The following is a 20,086-nucleotide window of genomic DNA, read 5'->3' on the forward strand; positions in this document are numbered from 1 at the left end:
CATTGAATTTGGCTTAGGGAGGGAATGACATACACACTAAATAGGGTATCTTACCCTACAAGAGAGTAGTGGGAAAGGGGATGAGAGGGGGGATGATGGAAGGGAGGGCAGGCGGGGGGGGGGAAGTTGGAAGCACCCATTTTTTAAAAGGTACAGAATCAAAGTAGAGAATAGAACAAGTGGGATGTGGGATAGGAGGGAGGGAAATATAGTCAATCTTTTACAATATATCCACTATGGAAATGTTTTGCATAGCTACATATGTACAACCTATACTGATTTGCTTATCTTCCCAGTAAGGGTGGGTGACAAGGGAGGAAGGGAATGAATGTGGAATTCAAAGTTTTAAAATCAAATGTTAAATATATATATATATATATATATATATATGCTATTATTAATATTATTTTACATGTTACTGGGAAATAAGACATACAGGTACTGGGGCATAGAGATCCACAGTGCTCTACTGAAAATTCAGAGGGGGTATGGGAGAAGACATGCGAGAGAGCAGATTGGAGGAGGGGATATCCAGTGGGATCGCTATTTTGCATAGGGAAAAAATGGAGAGAAAATTTGTAACTCAAAATCTTGCAGAAACGGGGCGGCCAGGTAGCACAGTGAGTAAGAGCACCAGCTCCAGTGTTGAGAAGACCTGGAAATCGAATCCTGAGCTCAGACACTTAGCACCCACCCAGAAACACCTGGCCGTGTAACCTTGAGCAAGTTACTTAACCCCAATTGCTTAGGGGTGGCCAGGTGGCTCAGCGAGTAAGAGCACCGGCTCCAGTGTCAGGATGACCTGGATCAAATCTGGGTTCAGATACTCAGCACCACATCCAGAAATAACTGGCCGTGTAACCTTGAGCAAGTTACTTAACCCCGATTGCTTTAAAAAAAAAATCTTGCAGAAATGAATGATATAAACTAGTAGTTAATAAAGCATTTGATTAAAAAAATGTGAAGTGTTTATGAAGCATTTTTCTCACAACAAATATGTAAGATAGATAGTATGAATTTTTTTTTCTTCCTCTATAAAATGTGCCTCAGAAATTTAGGTGCTCTGTTAGCAGGAAGCCAAATGGACCCAGTCTTAATTTACAAAGATGTAAAGCTATAGAATTGGAACAAAGGATTTGGACTCTAATCCCTTGATAAAACAAATAAAATCTCTATGCCTACTGGTCGAATTCCTCAATGACTCAGATCCAGCAAACTGCTGATCCTGGGAAGCAAAGCAAAGCAGCAATATTATTTTCAGCATCCAACCCAGTCTGATACATGCAATGGAATAACCAGCATGGGAAATCCAAATTAAAAGAGGCCTACAGTTCTGTCACTGAACCAGCAAAATTTTCTATTTGCTGAGTCTGGCAACAGTCTGCTGGAATACCAAACAAGAATAAGCCCATAGATGTATTGTTTAGATTCCAATCCAGGTCAGGAACTGGTAGAACTCAGAGAAAGAGGGAAGTGGATCAGAGCACTTTGGGAGTACTGAAAATTTGCAGGTCCCCAGCCTCAGCAGTTCCCAGTGTCCTGGAATAACACAATGTTCAATAACCCCTAGAAAGCAGCAACAAGACAAAAAGTCAGCCCAAATATTCCCTCCCAAAGTATGCAGAGACCAGTCCTAAAATATAAATCTGAAGTCAGAAAGTAAACTGGAAGAGCAAATAAAAAAAGAATCCCACCCTAAAAAAGTATTTTGGAAACAGTGATACTCAAGACAAAAACCCAAAAGAACAGAATGATTTCAAAATATCTATAAGCAAAGCCTCCAAGAAAAATTCTTGGGCCCAAATTCAACTAGATTTTTTGGAAAAAATTAAGGAAGAGGTTTTTTTTTTTTTCTAAGAGTTAAAATGTTGGGGTGGCTAGGTGGCACAGTGATTAGAGTGCCGGCTCTGGAGTCAGGAGGACCTGAGTTTGGATCCAGCCTTAGACACTTAACACACATACACACACACACACACACACACACACGCACACACACCTAGCTGTGTGACCTTGGGCAAGTTATTTAACCCCAATTGCCCTCCAAAAAGCAAAAAAAAAAAAAAGAGAGAGAGAGAGAGTTAAAATGTTGTTATAAATTAAATAAGAAAGCTAGAAGGGAAAAAAAAATGGAAAAGAAAATAGAGTTATGGAAGAATGAATTGGAAACAATTAGCAGCTTGGCACAAGAGCTTTAAAGCCTTACCCAGGCAACAAACTCCCTGAAAAACTTGAATGGACCAAATAGAAGCTAATGATTCCAAGAGACAACAAAAAATATTAAAATAAAATCAAAAGACTTTTAAAAATGGACTATCTTTACATATCTTTACTTTAAAATGTAAATTATCTTATAGCAAAAACAACTGACTTGGATAACAGATTGAGAAAATATTTTAAAATCACAGGACTACCTAAATACCATGATGAAAACTACAGCCTAAATATAATGTTTCAAGAAATCAAAAGAAAATTGCCTAGATTTCTAAGAGGGCAAGGTGAAATATAGGAAAAAGTCCTATGGGTACCTCTCAAAGAAACCCCAAAATGAAAACTCCCAGGAACATCATAGAATCCAGAAATTCTAGTTCAAAGCAAAGTACTGCAAGCAGATAGAAATAAAGAATTCAAGTACCAAGGAGCCACAGTCAGGATCACACAAGATTTAGCAGCACCAGTATAAAGGGACAAAGAGCTTGGAATACAATATTCCATAAAGCAAAAGATAGAGGCTTACAGTCAATCTAAGTATAATCCTATGGAAGAGTCTATGTGGAATGGATCTTTAATGAAATAGATTTCCAAGAATTCTTGATAAAAAGATCTGAGTGGCATAGAAACTTTGAAATACAGAGAAACATAAAAAGTAAGCATGAGTGAAAAATCATAAGAAATTAAACAAAGATAAACTGTTTACATTCTAAAATGAAGAAATGATGCATGTGCCACATTTAAACCTCTTATTATCATTAGTAGTAAAGGAGGCAGTCTAATAATAAGACAGAGGTCCTGGGAGGGGTTTTCTTATGTTATGATGATTATAAAAGAAGAATGGAAAAGGAAGGGGCTAAGAACACTTTACAGAGGAAAAGGGAGAGTAATGGTTGGGGAAAATATCTTAATTGGGGTAGAAGACTATATAAATAAGGAGAAACAGGTGGGAGGAAAAAATTAAACTTGGAATTTGATATGTGTAATGGCAATTAAAATAGGATTCTTTTGCTGTTTTTCTGGATTGAGTTTTAGCTAATCAAGTGCCTTTGAGCCTCGCCTTTGATTGTATCAAGAGTCTTTGATTAGAAATAGTATACATTGTATTGTTCTTAATAGGCCTTGTCTGAAGATCTTCCCTGCCCTTAATAGGCCTAAGGGAATTTGAAGATTTCTCCTGCCTCTGTAATAAGCTGAATGTAATCATATGGGAGCCCACAGTGGGAGGAGCTTGCAAAAAGGGTGGAACAAGAAGGAGAAGATAAGAGCATGAACTGGGAACATTCAGAACTGAGAGAGAGACTGTGATGGTGCTCTGTCTGTTGATCTGCACTACTTTCTCATTTGGAAGTCCTGTCTGTTGTCCTGTGTTGATTTCTCAGACAGAAGCCCTGTTTGTTGTTCTATATTGGTTTCTCAGGCAGAATGTGAATTGGGATAATAGTTCTGGTAATATGTGTAAATATTGTTGTAGCCCTGTTAAGTTTTGTTTTTGTAGAAACAGAAACTATGAAGAGCTTGCAGTGGAGCTCAGGTGAGCTGAGATATGGAACAGGAAGGTCTCCATTGCCTACATGTGAATCCAGGCAAGAGGTGGCAGTGGTCAGCCTGTGGAGAAGGGGAGGGGGGTGTGTTTGGAAGCCAGCCTTGAGTCAAGTTGAAAGAGGACTTTACTTTGGATACTCTGTAGTGACTGATGAGATTTGTAACTTACTGTGACCTAGGGGTGGATGGTGTTTGTATTTTCTGCTACTCCTTAAAAATGACTATAAGATGTACTGAATGATATGTTTTATTAAGACTATGTGGCCACCTTAGTAATAAGCTGTTATGTTAGTTGTTGTGAATGTTATGCTTTAGTTTCTTGAATGTTATTCTTTAATTTATTGCTGAATAAATAGAGAATTCATTATACTATGTGATTAGACCCTTAAAGTTATTCACGGCAGCAGTCCTCAGAAGAACTTCTCATAATTGGCTTTACACTATCATCTGAATTAGTCAAAGGAGGGAAGAACATAAACATAAATACATACACACACAGTTGGGTACAGAAGTACTCAACAAGGAAACAAGGGAAAAGGGAAAAAGGGAAAGAATGGAAAAAGAGAGAAGGCAGATTAAGGAAAGGATTAGGCTTAAGCAATGTAAACTCTTCATTGAGAAGAGGGATCTGAAAGAAAAGAAAGAATAAGAATGCATGATTGGGCCCTGGGTGAAAGAGTAGAGAGGGGCATGGGATTAGAAGTAGATTGCACCAAAACTAGAATATTGATAGTGACCACACTCATTCTCTTTCACTACCTTCTTCTATATAAAGAGGGGGTGGGAAATAAAGAGAAAGAAAAGTATAACAACAAGATGGAGGAAAATACACAAATAATGATGATGACTGTGAATACAAATAGGATAAACTTAACTATAAAATGGAAAAGAATGGCAGAATGGATTAGAAATCAGAATTCAATAATCTATTGCCTACAAGAAATATACCTGAAATATAAGATTCGCACAGTGTTAAAATTAGGGACTGGAGCAAAATCTATTAAGCTTCAGGTAAAGTAAAGACTTAATAACTCCAATCAGTCCAATAACTAACCATGATTCCAGAAGGCTGATGATGGAGTGTGCTATCCATCTTCTCATAGAGAAATGATGGACTCAGGGTTCAGAATATGATACATATTTTTTTATGTTGTCAGTGTGAGAATTTTTTTTGCTTGACATGATGTGTTTACAAGTGTTTTATTTTTATTTTATTTTTAATAGATGGAAAGTGGGAGCAAGAGAAAATTAATGCTTATTAATTAACAAAAAATAAAATAGTTACATTAAAAAATAAAGTTACTGATCAGGGACACAATATGGAATTCACAAGTGTTTTGCCTTAAGGAAGAATATTTTTGCAGCTCTGTGAAGGATGGATTGGAGAATGGAAAGACTAGAGCCTGGGAAAAAAAATTAGAATATTATTGCATTATTCCGGGTGAATGGTAATAAGTGCCTAAATTAGTGTGCTAGCAGTGTGAGTAGAGAGAAGATAAAAATGTGAGGGATGCTTTGGAGACAGGAGTGACAACATTTGGTAACTGTTTAGATATTGGGCATGAGGCAAAAGGAAGTTGGTTCTGAGATTACAACCCTGGGTAACTGGGAACAGAAATAATAACGTTTGTAGGAAGGGCAGGTATGGAGGGAGGTAAGGTGATGAGTTCCGTTTCAGATCTGGAATTCGAGGTCAGGTAAAGATATCCAGCCATTTCATATGAAAATGCTCACAGTTACCTTATATTTGAAATTATTTCCTACAAAAATAGAACTTGAGAGAGGGTTAAATAAGCAAGAGTAATAGGTGAAGGGCTCTTCTGGGTCAACCATGTTGTAGAAGCCAAAATGAACTAAAAACTGCAATAATCAAATCTATAGTGTAGGTCCAAATCTCAGTCTGACCACAAGAACATTACCTGAAATGATGCTTTTGCCATCTCTCATGAAGTCAATAGCATAGCAGGTCATATTGGGCACAGTGATCCTTAACAGCTCTCGGTTGGAAGAAGTGTGCCACACTCGGATATCTTCCATGGAACAAGTGGCAAACAAATCAGCAGTGCCACTGAAAAAGCAAAATTATCACAAAATATGATGCACACACATTCTTAAATCCAGTTTTTCTAAGTTAAACATTAATAATCAAAGTACTTTTCACCAAAAAAAGATAAGAAAAGCCACTTTTTAGATGGCATTTCTGATAATTGGAGTTTTTTGGTGAAATGCCTTTTATTCTCAAAAGATGTAGTGTTCTTGTAATACTTCTGCTGTAAAATATGTAGAAATCTTGTATCTTGTATTTTACCCTGGACAATAGGACAACAGGAGTTTACTCAGTATAAGAAGGAGAACAGAAAGTTACTCAGAACTAAAATATAACTATGCTCAGAAACACAGAAATTTATGAGAATCATCAAGGGAAAAAAACAAGTGAGTGAATTAGGCCACTGTCCAGGCTAAAATTAACAAGATGGGAACAGATTGCATTCCACTGGGGAATTTGTAAAGTTCTTTTGATGACTCTAAAGTTCTCTCTGAAACAGTTCCATCTTTTTCACACCAACATTCTTGCATAATGCTGTATGACCATGAATCATGAAACACTCCAGTCTCTGAAGGTAAGCATCACAGAAGGAACAATGAAAGTGTGATGGACATGAGCAGACATTGCAATGAATTTAGAAATAAGTGATAAAAAGAATATCATGAAAGAAATGTATGATTGAAAAAGAAGATAGATTGGTAGGGTGGTCCTGTGATGGAGGTAAAGGATAACTAAAGGATATCCATATACTCTACTGGTATCTTCATGTTATCAAGAGAAAAAGATGAAAGCTCTGAGTTTCTAGGGTGGTTCCCTTATGGAATCGGACATGAAAAATCATGGTCCAGGATGAACCAGCATGGATGAGATGTGATCTGAATTGTTGAATGGAATATCCTCACTGATGAATTCACAGATCTACTAAGGCATTGGAGTAAAGAAACAAAATATCTTTCAATGTTGATGAAATGAAATAGGGAAGGGATATATTAAATTCAATGAAATCTTAGAAAAATTAATGTTAAAGAAAAATTCTTCTGCAAATTAAACAATTTTGTTAAAATTAAATTGATTATAGGGGAAGCATTTATTAATTGTCTAATTTGTGCCAAGCAATTGACAGATATGATGTCATTTGTCTCTCACAAGAGTCCAGTGAAGTAAATGCTACTGTTATCCCTATTTTACACTTGAGGAAATTGACAGAGATCAGTTGACTTGGCCAGGGTCACACAGCTTTTCTGAAGTAACACTTAAACTCAGGTCTTTCTGACCCTAGGCCCAGCACTTACCACCTTTAGCCACCCCTGAACTAACAAAAGGGTACTTCTTCACACAGTCTTAAGTAATAGGATAAGACAGACAATCCTTAGACTAAACTGGATAGCACTGTCATAAAAAGAATACTTACATTTTCCAATAAAATTGAAATTCAAGAGAATCTCTTATAGTTATATTTTATTTCAAATTCAAGAGAATCTCTTATAGTTATATTTTATTTCTGAGCAACTCTCTGCTCTTCTTCCTATACTAAGTGAATGCCCTTCAAAAGACAAGTAAAGAAAAACAAAAAAAGAAATATGACTAAAAAAAATCTCACATACAATTTCAGAGAGAAAGCAGAATTATTAAACTAATTCCAAATTTGCTTCCATCTTCATTACCAAAGAGAAAGCTCTTCAAATGGAAAAAGGTAAAACAGTTAAGATTTTGAAGCCCAGAAAGGTGAATAGTAGAAGAGCATCTAGTTGATATAAATGAATTTAAGTTTCAAGGCTTAGAATAATCAGGATACAAAAATCCCCCCAAAAACCCACTCCTAAAAGATAACTACTGAACCATTATCAATCTGAGGAACCATGAAGAAAAAAAGAGAGGAATCATAATATTAGAGGTGAGGGTTCTCACTTTAAATAATAGGGGGAAAAAAGGTTCATCAACCAAACTGTGGACTGCTAAGTTGACCTAATTCCAGCAAAATTCTAAGTTATATCATGAAACACCCTTCGAGGACTGAGAAAATAGAGTGATAATCACAGTAAGCCAGCATGGACTTGTTAAGAGTAAGTCATGAGGGGCACAGCTAAGATGGCAGATTAAAAGCAGGGACTTGCTTGAGCTCATCCCCAATCCTCTCCAAATACCTGTAAAAAATGACTCTAAACAAATTCTGGAGCTGCAGAGCCCACAAAATGACAGAGTGAAACACATCTCCCTCCCACAGCCTGGAGGACCCGCAAGAAAATCATGAAAAATGAGGCAACAGCCTGCTAAAGGAGATAAAAAAAAATATTAAAGAAAATAACATCTTAAAAAATAGACTAACCCGAATGGCAAAAGAGGTCCAAAAAGCCAATGAGGAGAAGAATGCCTTAAAAAAGCAGATTTGGTCAAATGGAAAAGGAGGTCCAAAATTCACTGAAGAAAATAATTCCTTCAAAATTGGAGTGGAGCAAATTGAAGCTAATGACTTTATGAAAAAAATAAAAAAATTATAAAGTAAAACTAAAAGAATGAAAAAATAGAAGACAATGTGAAATATCTCACTGGAAAAACTACTGACCTGGAAAACAGATCCAGGAGAAATCATTTAAAAATTACTGGGCTACCTGAAAGCCATGATAAAAAAAGAGCCTAGACATAAAGGAAAACTACCCTGATATTCTAGAACCAGAGGATAAAATAATAATTGTAAAAATCCACTAGTCACCTCTTGAAAGAGATCCCAAGAGGAAAATTCCTAGGAATATTGTAGCCAAATTCCAGAGTTCCCAGGTCAAGGAGAAAATATTGCAAGCAGCCAGAAAGAAATAATTTGAGTATTGTGGAAATAAAATCAGAATAACACAATTCATAGCAGCTTCTACATTAAAGGATTAAAGGACTTGGAATATGATATTCCAGAGGTCAGAGGAGGTTGGATTAAAACCAAGAATCACCTACACAGCAAAGCTGAGTATAATTCTTTGGGAGAAAAAATGGATATTCAATAAAATAGATGACTTGCAAGCATTCTTGCTGAAAAGACCAGAGCTGAATAGAAAAATTGACTTTCAAATACAAGACTGAAGAGAAGCATGATAAGATAAAGAGGAAAGAAATGATAAGGGATTTTTTAAAGTTGAACTGTTTACATGCCTACGTGGAAAGAAGATATTAGTAACTCACAAACCCTTTCTCAGTATTAGAGTAGTTGAAGGAAATAGATAAGTAGATAGATGGATAGATAGATGGCACAGGGTGAATTGAATATGAAGGGATGATATTTTTTAGATATCATTTAGATATTTAGAAATTAAGAGGTGAGAGAGGAATATATTGGGAGGAGAAAGGAGGAGATAAAATGGGGCAAATTATCTCACATAAAAGAAGAAAAAGTTTTCACAATGTGGGGAAAGAGAGGGGATGTGACAGGGAATGAGTGAACCTTATCCTTATCAGATTTGGCTCAATTGGGTATCTTAACCTACAAGAAGGTAAGAGGGGAAGGAGATAAGAGGGGAGTGATAGAAGGGAAGGCAAATTGGGGGAACGGGTAGTCAGAAGCAAACACTTTTTTGAAAAGGGACAGAGTCAAAAGTGAAAATAAAATAAGTGGGGGTGGGGTGGGATAGGATGGAGAGAATGCAATGCAAAGAAGTAATTAATACCTTGTTTCAGCTATTTAATTATTTAGCACCTTGTTTCAGTTCAAGTTTCTTGCCCATGATTATATCAAGTCTTTTGTTAAGAAACAGAACTTGTGAACCCCTGTTGCTGATGCCACAGGAAGGGGTGTAACAGGGAGGAGCTTAATGATCATATATAAGGAGAAGCCCAGGCTGAGAGAGAGCAGAAACTGGGAGGAAGCATAGCTGTGGTGCTGGTACTTTGGCAGTCTGTTTTGATGTTACTTTGTCAGATTCTTCTGCTAATAGAGTATGTTGCTGTTGTTACAGAAGCCCTGGGACCTTACTGCTGGTTCAGAAGCCCTGAAAGAGGATTTTCTTGTTGTATGTTTACAGAAGTCCTGGAGGAGGGTCTTACTGATGTTTTCAGAGGTCCTGGGACTATATTGATGATTTGTGTTGATTCCTCAGACCTTGTTAGTGGGTCTGTGTTGATTTCACAGGCAGATAGCAAACTGATGATGGTGCCGGATATGTGCATGAATGTTATTGTGACTTTGTTAAGCATTGTCTTCCCAGGAACAGAAACTGTGAAGGATTTGAGGTGCACTGGACACTGTGAGCTTTAATATGAAACAGGAACTGGACAAGGAACTGGATAAAGAACTGGACAAGGAGCTGGACAAGGAACTGAGAGCTGCCTGCCCTTGAATCCAGGTGACAGTTGGGTAGATTTGTTCAGGAGTTGGGACCATGGAAGAGGAACCATGGAGTGTGAGAGCCAGCCTTGAGTCAAGATGAAAAGACCTCTCCTTGAGTATTTAATGCAAACTGAGAAGATCATGATTTACTGTGACCTAGGAGTGGGAGGACTTTGTACTCTGTATCCTGTCCCTCTTCAGGATGATTAAATTAAGGATGATTGGAAACTAATCTCCAATTAATAAGAAAGAAGAATTTTTTGACTAAGAGATTAAGACAATGTTACCTAGGGGTGGAGAACCTTGACCTTTGTACTTTGTGTCCATTAAGGAGGCAAGCCTCCTTAAGGATGGTTGAGTTAAATTCTTACTGAATGATATCTTTTGCTTAAAACTTTGTGACCACTTTGGTGAAAACTATGTGGCCATTTTAGTGATAAGTTGTTATGCTACAACATTGTGAATGCTGTACTTTGATTTCTGTCAATGTTTTATCTTAGCTTGTTACTGAATAAATAGAGAATTCACTATACTATGTAATCAGAACCTTGAAGCTGTTCACAGCAGCAGTCCTCTGGAAAGCTGCTTGTGCTTGGCTTTACAGTATGGTCTTTCACAACATGACTATTATGAAAGTGTTTTGCATAACTATACATGTATAACCTATATTGAATTGCTCGTCCTCTCAATGAAGGTGGCTGGGGAGGGATGAAGAGAGAGAATTTGTAACTCAAAGTTTTAAAAACAAATGTAAAAATTGTTTTTAAATGCAACTGGTAAATAAAATAAACAGGCAATAGTAGAGAACTATATCTTGCCCTACAAGAAAATAAAAGGAAAGGGGATAAGGAGGAATGGCGTGATAGAAGGGAGGGCAGACTGGGGGAAGGGGTAATCAGAACACACACCATCTGGAGAGAGGGGAGAGACAGGGAGTAGAACTCAAATTCTTGTGGAAATGAATGTTGAAAATTAAAAATTAATTATTTTTTAAAAAATAACAAAAGTTATTTTTAATGAGTTAAGTCATGCTAATATTGTGATGATGATAAACTGTTAAAGACTTTTCATTTGATTAATACAATGATTCAAGGCAATTCCAAAGGACCCCATGATAAAAAATACTATTCACTTCCAGAGATAGAACTAATGAACTCCGAGTGTAAATTGAAGCATACATTTTTTACTTTCTTTATTTTTCTTGCTTTTTATCATCATCATTATTATTAGCCTTGCAACATAGCTAATGCAGAAATATATTTTGCACGACTTTACATGTATAATGGTTATCATATTGGTAGCTTCTCAACAAGCAGGCGAAGGGTGGGAAGGAAGGATAAAATTTGGAATTCAAGATGTTTTTAAATGAATGTTAAAAATAAAGATAATAGAGCACCAGCCCTGGAGTCAGGAGGACCTGAGTTCAAATACAGCCTCAGACACTTAACACTTATTAGCTGTGTGACCTTGGGCAAGTCACTTAACCCCAATTTCCCTGCCTTCCCCCCTCCAAAAAACCAAAAATATATATATTTAAATATATATGTGTGTATCTATATCTATATCTATATAGAATAAATCATGCTAGACTTTATGATAGGGTTACTTGACAGGTAGATAAGAGAAATACCAAAGATACAATATATGTGGATTTTAACAAGATATATAACTGCTTCTCTTGATATCCTTGTGAACAGGTGGTGAGATATAGTTTGAATGATAATATAGTTAGCTGTATTCATAACTGCTTCAACAACTATACACCCAAAATACTAATTAATATATGGTTATCATCTAGGAGGAATATCTCAAGTGACATTCTAAAGTTCATGTGATTGTGTTCTATGTATGTCCTATTCAGTACCTTTTTAAGGGTCTTGAGGCAGGTATGTGGTGCAGTGGATAGCTGCTGGCCCTGGAGTCACAAACACTTGAGTTAAAATTTGGCCACAGATACTCACTTGCTATGTGACCCTGGGCAAGTCACTTAATCCTGTTTGCCTCAATTTCCTCATCTGTAAAATGAGCTAGAGAAGGAAATGGCAAACCACTCCAGTATCTTTGCCAAGAAAATTCCAAATAGGATCATGAAGAGCTGGACATTACTAAAATGACTGGACAACAACATAAAGGTATGTCTGTCAAATTTCCATGAAACAGAGTTAGAAAAAAAAAAAGCAAGAACATTGAATGAGCGAATTGAGATTCAAAGATATTGTCAGATGAAAATTATGGGCCAAACCTAATGAGATGACATGTGAGAAGGTTAAAAAAAAAATAAATGTGGGACTTGATGTCCAAGATCTGTATTTATTTGAGATTAAAAAAAAATTAAATGTATAAATACAAGATGTCAGAAAACTGACTTAATAGTATTTTACGTGAAAAAAAAAAACTTTGATGTTTTACCAGACTATAATATCAACACGAGTTACCAAAAAAGCTCTTGAAGTCTTTCTTAGGCAGCATTAATAGAATAACAAAGGTAACATTCCCATTGTCATTCATTCTTATCAATCCCAAACCTGGGCTATTGTGGTCAGATTCTAGGCACCATGTTTTAGAAGCAAAACTGACAAACACATCTAGAAGAAGGCAACTAGTATGGGGGAAGAAGTCTTATAGCTATGTTATAAGAACTTAGAAAGACCTGAGTTAGGAATACCTGGAGTTAGGAAGAACTGAGTTCAAATCCAGCAAGTATCTGAGTTGTGTGACCCTAGGCAAGTCATTTAACCCATTTGCCTCACTTTCCTCAACAGTAAAATGGAGATAATCACAGCACCTACTTCACAAAAGATCTGTAAAGCATCTATCACAGTGTTTGGCACATAGATGCTATATAAATGCTTATTCCTTTGCCTTCCTCTTACCTCTTCATGAAAAATGACTGAGGAAATTAGAGGTATGTCTGGTAAAGACCTAGAGGGAGAGGGGAGACATGAGAGCTTTCCTCCTATGTACTGTGAACATCTCCCACATCAGTCCCTTTCTCTCCACTCACACAGCTACTGTCCTACTTCAGTCCCTTATTGGCTGGCCTATTGCCATGGTATCCAAACTGTTCTCCCCTCATACCATATGTTGAATGTGAGTTTTGTGTGGACAGATCGTGTCTTTTTTTTAACTTTTGAATCTACCTCAGCACAGCACCTTTAACAATACCTAATAAGTATTTGCTATAAGCTTACTTGGCCATTTATATTATGAAGAGATTATATTTCCTATGACATTTCAATCATTGTTGTTTTTGACAAGTATTTAGTGTGGACCTACACTGTACAAGGCATAAGAATATAAATATAACAAATGGAATAATTCCTGTTCACAAGGAGCTTGTGTCTAATTAGGAAAGCATCTAGGCCATATTTAAGCATATATGAGATATATATGGAATTTATGTGGAACAATATAGTAGAAAATATAACATGCATATAAATAATAAATATAATAGATAAAATAAATGCAATATGCAATAGAAATACAATACTAGAATAAATACAAATAAATTTAAAGTAACCAAATACAAAGGAATAAAATGTAGCACAGTATGGGAGGGGGGAAGGGAAGCATTTAATTTAAATTTTAGTACACCTAGCTTCTAATCCCAATTCTGTATCTAAACAGCTATGTGATTTTGGGCAAATCACATGCAATCAGCTTTGAATCTTCTCACTCTATGTTTCTCACATCCCTATTCCCTCCAATTCAGGCCCTATTACTTTTCGTCTACAGTTGCAATAGCTTCCTTATTGGTTACTACGGTTCCAGTCTCTCTCCTCTTCAATACATTCTCCATACAGTTGCCAAATCAGTATTCTGAAATTACTGAATGGATCATATCATTCCCTTGCTCAAGCTTCTGAGGTTCCCTGTTACTTCTGAAATAAAAAAAAAATTCTTGGCATATAAAGTGCTTTACATTGATGTATCAAATTATCTTTCTGGGCTGATCTCACACAAACACTCTACATTGCAGCAAACTGGACTACTTAGTATTCCCTGTACACAATGTTCCATTGCTTATCTTGGTACATTTGCACAAGTTGTTCCCCACACCTGGAAGGTTCTCCCTTCCTCACTTCCAACATGTGGGATTCATAGGTTCCTTAAGTCTTAATTCAAGGGACACTTCCAATAAGAGACCTTTTCTAATTCCTTAAGCTACTACTGTCCTCACTCCTCATCCAAATTACTTAATTTGTTCTTTTTGGTCAGTCTGTCTGTCATTAAAAATTTATTAAGCATTTTTTATGTGCCTGGCACTGTGCTAAATGTTGGAGACACAAAAAAAAAGTAACAAAACAATTCCTGCTCTGTAAGAGTTCACTTTTTTTTATATTTGATTTTTTTTTTCGTTTTTGTCTTATGTGAACATAACTATCTTTGACACTTGCCTGAATTGTGCATTTACCAATCATAATTTAGAATAAGAGTTGACTTAAGCACCCTTTCTCAGTAGGTGAGTTCAGAATGTTGCATCCTCTGTCAGATGGTCTTGTTTTATTGGTCACTTAATTATTTTTTCTTAGTTACAAAGTAGGGGTCAATGTTGAAAGAGAAGAGTAAAACAACAAAGTGCTAATATTATTAGCTAGCATTTATGTAGCACTTTAAGGTTTGCAAAGCGTTTCATAAATATCTCATTTTATTTTCACAACAACCTTGGGAGGTAAGGGAAATTATTAACCCTGTTTTACAGATGAGGAAACTAAGGTAGACAGAGATCAGTTTAGTTGTTTCAGTTGTGTCCAACTCTTTGTGACCGCATGTGGGGTTTTCTTGGCAAAGATACTGGAGTGGGGGTGGGGGGGTAACTAGGTGGCGCAGTGGATAGAGCACTGGCCCTGGAGTCATAGGAAAACCTAAGTTTAAATCCCACTTGACATTTATTAGTCGTATGACCCTGGGAAAATCACTTAACCACGATTGCCTCGCCAAAAAAAAAAAAAGATAGTGGAATGGTTTGCCATTTCTTTCTCCAGCTCATTTTTACAGATGAACAACAGAGGCAAATAAGGTTAAGTGACTTGCCCAGGGTCGCACAGCTAATAAGTCTCTGAGACCAGATTTGAACTTGGAAGTTGAGTCTTCCTGACTTCAGACCTGACACCCTATCCACTACACCACCTATCCACTACCTTCACACAACAAGTAAGTGTCTGAGGCTAAATATGAACTCAGGTCTTCCGGATTCTAGGTCCAATGTTCTATACATTGTGGTACCTAGTTGCCTCTAATAGCCATATTATTTTTTTTAAGGCATCAGTAAAACCTAACAAAAAATAACTGAACTATCTTTACAGATGAGATTCAAAAAGATCCCTGAGGAATTGAGAGATTTACTTCCTCTTGTTTGGTGAACATTGCAGCCATGCATTTGAATGATACACCAAATCTGAGTTTACTAAATTGAGTATACTAGTGGGGGCATTCTCTGGCAAAGGGTGCTTTTCTTATTAGAATTTAGTTAAGTTAAGGAGGAGTCAAAATTAATGCTCACTAATATAATATCCTAATTAAGATTATGATTTTGCAAAGACTGACATTTCAGCAAAAACTGACAGCTGGAATCTATATTTTTCTCAAGAGCTATCATTCTATTGGGAGAGACAACATATGACTAACAAGGCACACGCAGGATATAGAGTAGATTGATCTTAGATCTTAGAAAGAAGGCACTAACAGCTAGTGCTTTCCAAGAAAGTCTTCCTGAAGAAAGTGGAATCTGAGCTGAATCTTGAAGGAAGTCAGGGAAACTAAGAGATGAAGGTGAAAGCATCCCAAGGATGGGAGACAGCCAGTGAGTGGCAAGGCATGGAGATGGCCAGTGGAGTATCAGATATAATGAACAGTGAAGTAAGGCAGTGTAGCTGGATGGAAGCATACATGAAGAATTAAAGGGTAAGAAGCCTGGAAAAGAGGGAAGGAACCAGGTCATGAAGAACTTTATATCAAATAGAGTATTTTATCTTGTAGGTAAATTAGATGGCATCAAGCAGTAGTGCCTAATGTTTTTGTTTGTTAAACCCCTTCCGATAACCAAAAATGTGTGTTGTGAACCCCCAGGGTAATTTAATAAATACCCCCAAAATATTATTTTAGATTAAGAGCTTATAATAATTACAATGTTAACTTTTTTCCAAAATAGCTCCAAATTAAAAATTTATGTTGCAGAATCATAAAATATGAAATTTTATTCCACCTATATTAACAAAATCCTTAAGTATAAAATTAAAAACCTCTAACTGTAAAATAATTATGAGTATTTTACAAGGGACATTCTGTAAGAATTAAAACTAGTAATCCAGTAAAATCTCCTATGCTTACTATCACCTGCAAGACTTTATATTAAATTTTCATATTTTACAAATTTCATTGGATAGAAATAGCATGCCAATAATTGCCAAGAAATGGAATTTTTCTTATTTTAGTGACCTGATTGATGAAAATAAATAGCTTGTTACAATATAAATATTTACTTTTCTGCTAGGTAGCAAGAGCTGTCTTGTGATAAGTGGACTTAAAGTTCAATTTTATATTTTGCTTTGTTTTTAACAATGAAAGAATATCTTCAGATGTGACTGTCTTCTCTTCTACCACTGCCACACTAGCTATGTTCTCACAAAAATTCTACTGAACAGCTTATTTAAAAATCATCAGATTGTATAAGAACATAACGCTAGGTTAAGTTTAAATCAGAAAACAGCCATAATACTATAATGAAAGAAAATATTAGGTTTATTTCTGTAGAATGTCTGTGATGGTCAATGATAATTTCAAGGAAGCTCATAAAGCACTTGCCCAGGCTTGGTTTCTCAAACAGTCTGACATTTGCATTGCAGAAACATAAAGTTCATAATATCTGGATCACAGTGCTACAATAGCTGATAAGATACAATTACAGAGTAATACAGGGCAAGAAGGGAGCTAATTTAGTTCAGTGTACAGAATGCAACTGAGAGTATACACATGACTTTGGTCATACATTGGGAATTGGTTTGTGCTTGAAAGATGAACTATTGTGGCAATTTCAGAACAATTTGATGACAAGCTGAGAAACTGTAAGAACAGGTTACATTCAATCAGAAGTGGTCATAGTTTTTGAATTCACTCTACAAACACCAAAATCATTGTGAGCATGATCATTACAGTTTTGAATTCCTGTAGAAACAAATGCACATATGCTTGTTGTCAAAGAGGAAAAATATATTTATGACATAATTGAACAATTACTGCTTAAGGTACCACTAAGGAATTTTTAGCCTTAACCTCTTGAACTGTTATCATGAACTCTCAAGGGGTTCACAAACCACTAAATGGAATGCACTGAGCTATAGTTTACTGAGCTGAGAGGACTGACACATGATTAGAGCTACACTTTAGGGAAATCACTTTGGCAGTTGAGTGGTAGATGGTTTTGCTACTTGTGGTAAACAGACTAATGAGAAGGCTATTGCAACAGGCCAGACAAGAGTGATAAGGGCCTTAAATTAGGATGGTAGCTATGTAAGTAGAGAGAGACTCATAAGATTTTCAAGAGATTATATGTGAGGTGAAAGACATAGAGAATGGCACTGAGATTGAGCCTGGATGAATAGGAGGGTGATGGTGCCCTCAAGAGCAGTAAGAGGAGAGTGTTGGTGGAGTAGGATCACAAGTTCTGTTTCAGACATTGAGTTTGAGATGTCCAGAGTCTGGGCATCCAGACATCCAGAGTCTAAAATGTCTAAAAGGCAACTGATGATAAAAACTTGCTCAAGAAAGAAATTAGGGCTTACTGGAAATGTAGGCTTTGAAATCTTCATAGAAATGAAAATTGAATCCATTTATTTATCTGTATATATATTTCCCCTAAGTAGAATATAAGCTTGTTGCAGGAAGGGACTATATAAGTTTTATCACTGTATCTCCACTACTTAACACAATTTATTCTGAAATAACCAAAGAAATATGGACATGCCACATAATTAAAGGTACCTCTACAATGTTCAAATGGAATGTTTCCTTTAGTAGGACAATGTCTCCATCAATCTAAGTGGTTAAAACGAATGTATAACTGTTATGAGATCCTGATTTTGGGAATGGGGGCAATTTCATGCTGTTCTTGAAGTGAATATAAGCAATAGCAATATCAGAAGAATCATGGAATTTTAGAATTGGAAGGGACATTTACTGTCCACAAGTACTTACAACATATACCTAATGTAAGAATTCTTTCTCCACCCTCACCTTTGAAAACATAGCTACATACTACTTTAGCCTTAGGTACTTATGTAGCAGTTTGAAATTGTAGAACTTTACAGAATGCTTTATTATCTATTTATCTACACAATGGTAATCCCACAGTGTACTCAATTGTTTTAAAAAGCTCACCTTCAAACAACCTTGCCTATCTGGGCTACTAACTGTTCAACACAGCATATTATAGATGCTCAGCATTTAGTCAGCAATGAACATTCAAACTTTGTAATATACCTCATTCAGACTCTCTTGCCTTGATGATAATCTGTTTATTCTTTTTAGCCCCTTGGAAGATTATGGAAGAGACTTAATCCCTGCTACACATCATCCTGAGTTTTTAATAAATATATGACCCTCACAAATACACAATAACAAGGGGGCTGATTATATTGAGTAACTTTTTTTAACTAAGGAACTTTTAAAAGCAACCTTTTCTCTAGTGTTAAACAGATATTTTAGGTGCAGCAAAGGAACAATGGCTAGAAATTTCATCACCTATTACCTTAAAAACGAAGAACACAGTCTTCTTGTGGAAGCAACATAAAAGAAATAGTGAAGGAAATGTCAACAATAATATTAACTAAGAGTGATGGTAACAATACACTTTAACAACCCAAGTTCATAGGCAGAGAAAAACAATGGGAGATAGGAGATGTATGAAGGATAATGAAGATAAATGAAGAATAAATGGGAACATTTTGGGTTGTTAGTAATTCATAACATGTGAAATCATTGGTCCACTGAGGATCGCTTAGCTGCCCTAAAGTATCTTCTAATAAAAAAAAATATCTAAAAGGATGAATAAACTCATGTTTAAGTAGGTGAGGCCTTGTTCTGGTCTGTTCTAATTGGAATGAACATCCTGTTTTAGTGAATTCTATTCTATTTGAACTTTATTATTAAAATCATAGCTTATATTTGTATAGGGCCCTATGATTCACAAAATAATTTATATATATTATCTCATTTAATACTGTCAACAATCCTGTGATATAGGCATTACAACTGTAATAATCCTCATTTAAGCAATGAGGAAACTAAGGTTCAGAGGTAAACTGACCTGCTAAAAGTCACACAGTAAATGGAACATCCAGGACTCAAACACAGGTCTTCTCACTCTGAATCCATCAGTCTTTCCACTGCTACATGCTTTAGAATGCTATGAATGATTCAGTGACACATAGTGTAAAGACTGCTGGACTTGGAAGTGTGGTCACAAAAGATCCTTAAAATCCCTGATGAATTGGCATTGCTATATTACCTGCCACAGAGGACAGACTCTATACCTTTCTCAACCCCACAATTCTTGACTCCACACATACCAAAATTTCACGAAAGAATCCATTTAGGGTTTTTTTTTAGGGGAATAAAATAATATCCAAATGGTATATATCAAATTCCTACCTTCTGACTGAATTTAAGGAACAAAAAAATTTCCCCCTCCTTACTTACTATGGGAAAACAATGTCTTGGACAGCACCACTGTGACAGGTAGCAATGAGTTCTTCTTTAAAATCAGTGTAACTGAGGCAATAAATGTGCGCTCCTTCTGTCCCAGCAAAGAACTGGTGCCCTTGACCTCGTAGTGCAATAGAGGTGACTCCACCTTGTAACTGAATTTTCCTTAAAAAAAAAAAAAAGAATGGGTTGTATAGATTTCATTCAATTCAACAAGTACAGTACTAACAACTTGTTATGTATTTGGCAGGGAAGGAGAACATAAAAATGTGTTA

At 36.1% G+C, this 20,086-nt stretch overlaps 1 protein-coding gene across 1 annotated transcript in view; it reads right to left on the reverse strand.

Annotated features, from left to right (window-relative positions):
* CFAP52 (cilia and flagella associated protein 52) overlaps positions 1 to 20,086 on the reverse strand; it is a 92,171-nt gene that overhangs the window by 13,754 nt on the left and 58,331 nt on the right. Inside the window, exons 8-9 of the mRNA XM_069073671.1 lie at positions 19,806 to 19,976; positions 5,673 to 5,821 (exon numbers count right to left, since the gene is read on the reverse strand). Coding sequence (XP_068929772.1) covers positions 5,673 to 5,821; positions 19,806 to 19,976 — 320 coding nt within the window. The remainder of the gene's footprint in view (positions 1 to 5,672; positions 5,822 to 19,805; positions 19,977 to 20,086) is intronic.

This window comes from Petaurus breviceps, unplaced genomic scaffold, assembly GCF_028583685.1.
Source record: "Petaurus breviceps papuanus isolate PSGF00001 unplaced genomic scaffold, PetGlider_PUasm1.0 90865, whole genome shotgun sequence".
Lineage (NCBI taxonomy): Eukaryota > Metazoa > Chordata > Mammalia > Diprotodontia > Petauridae > Petaurus > Petaurus breviceps.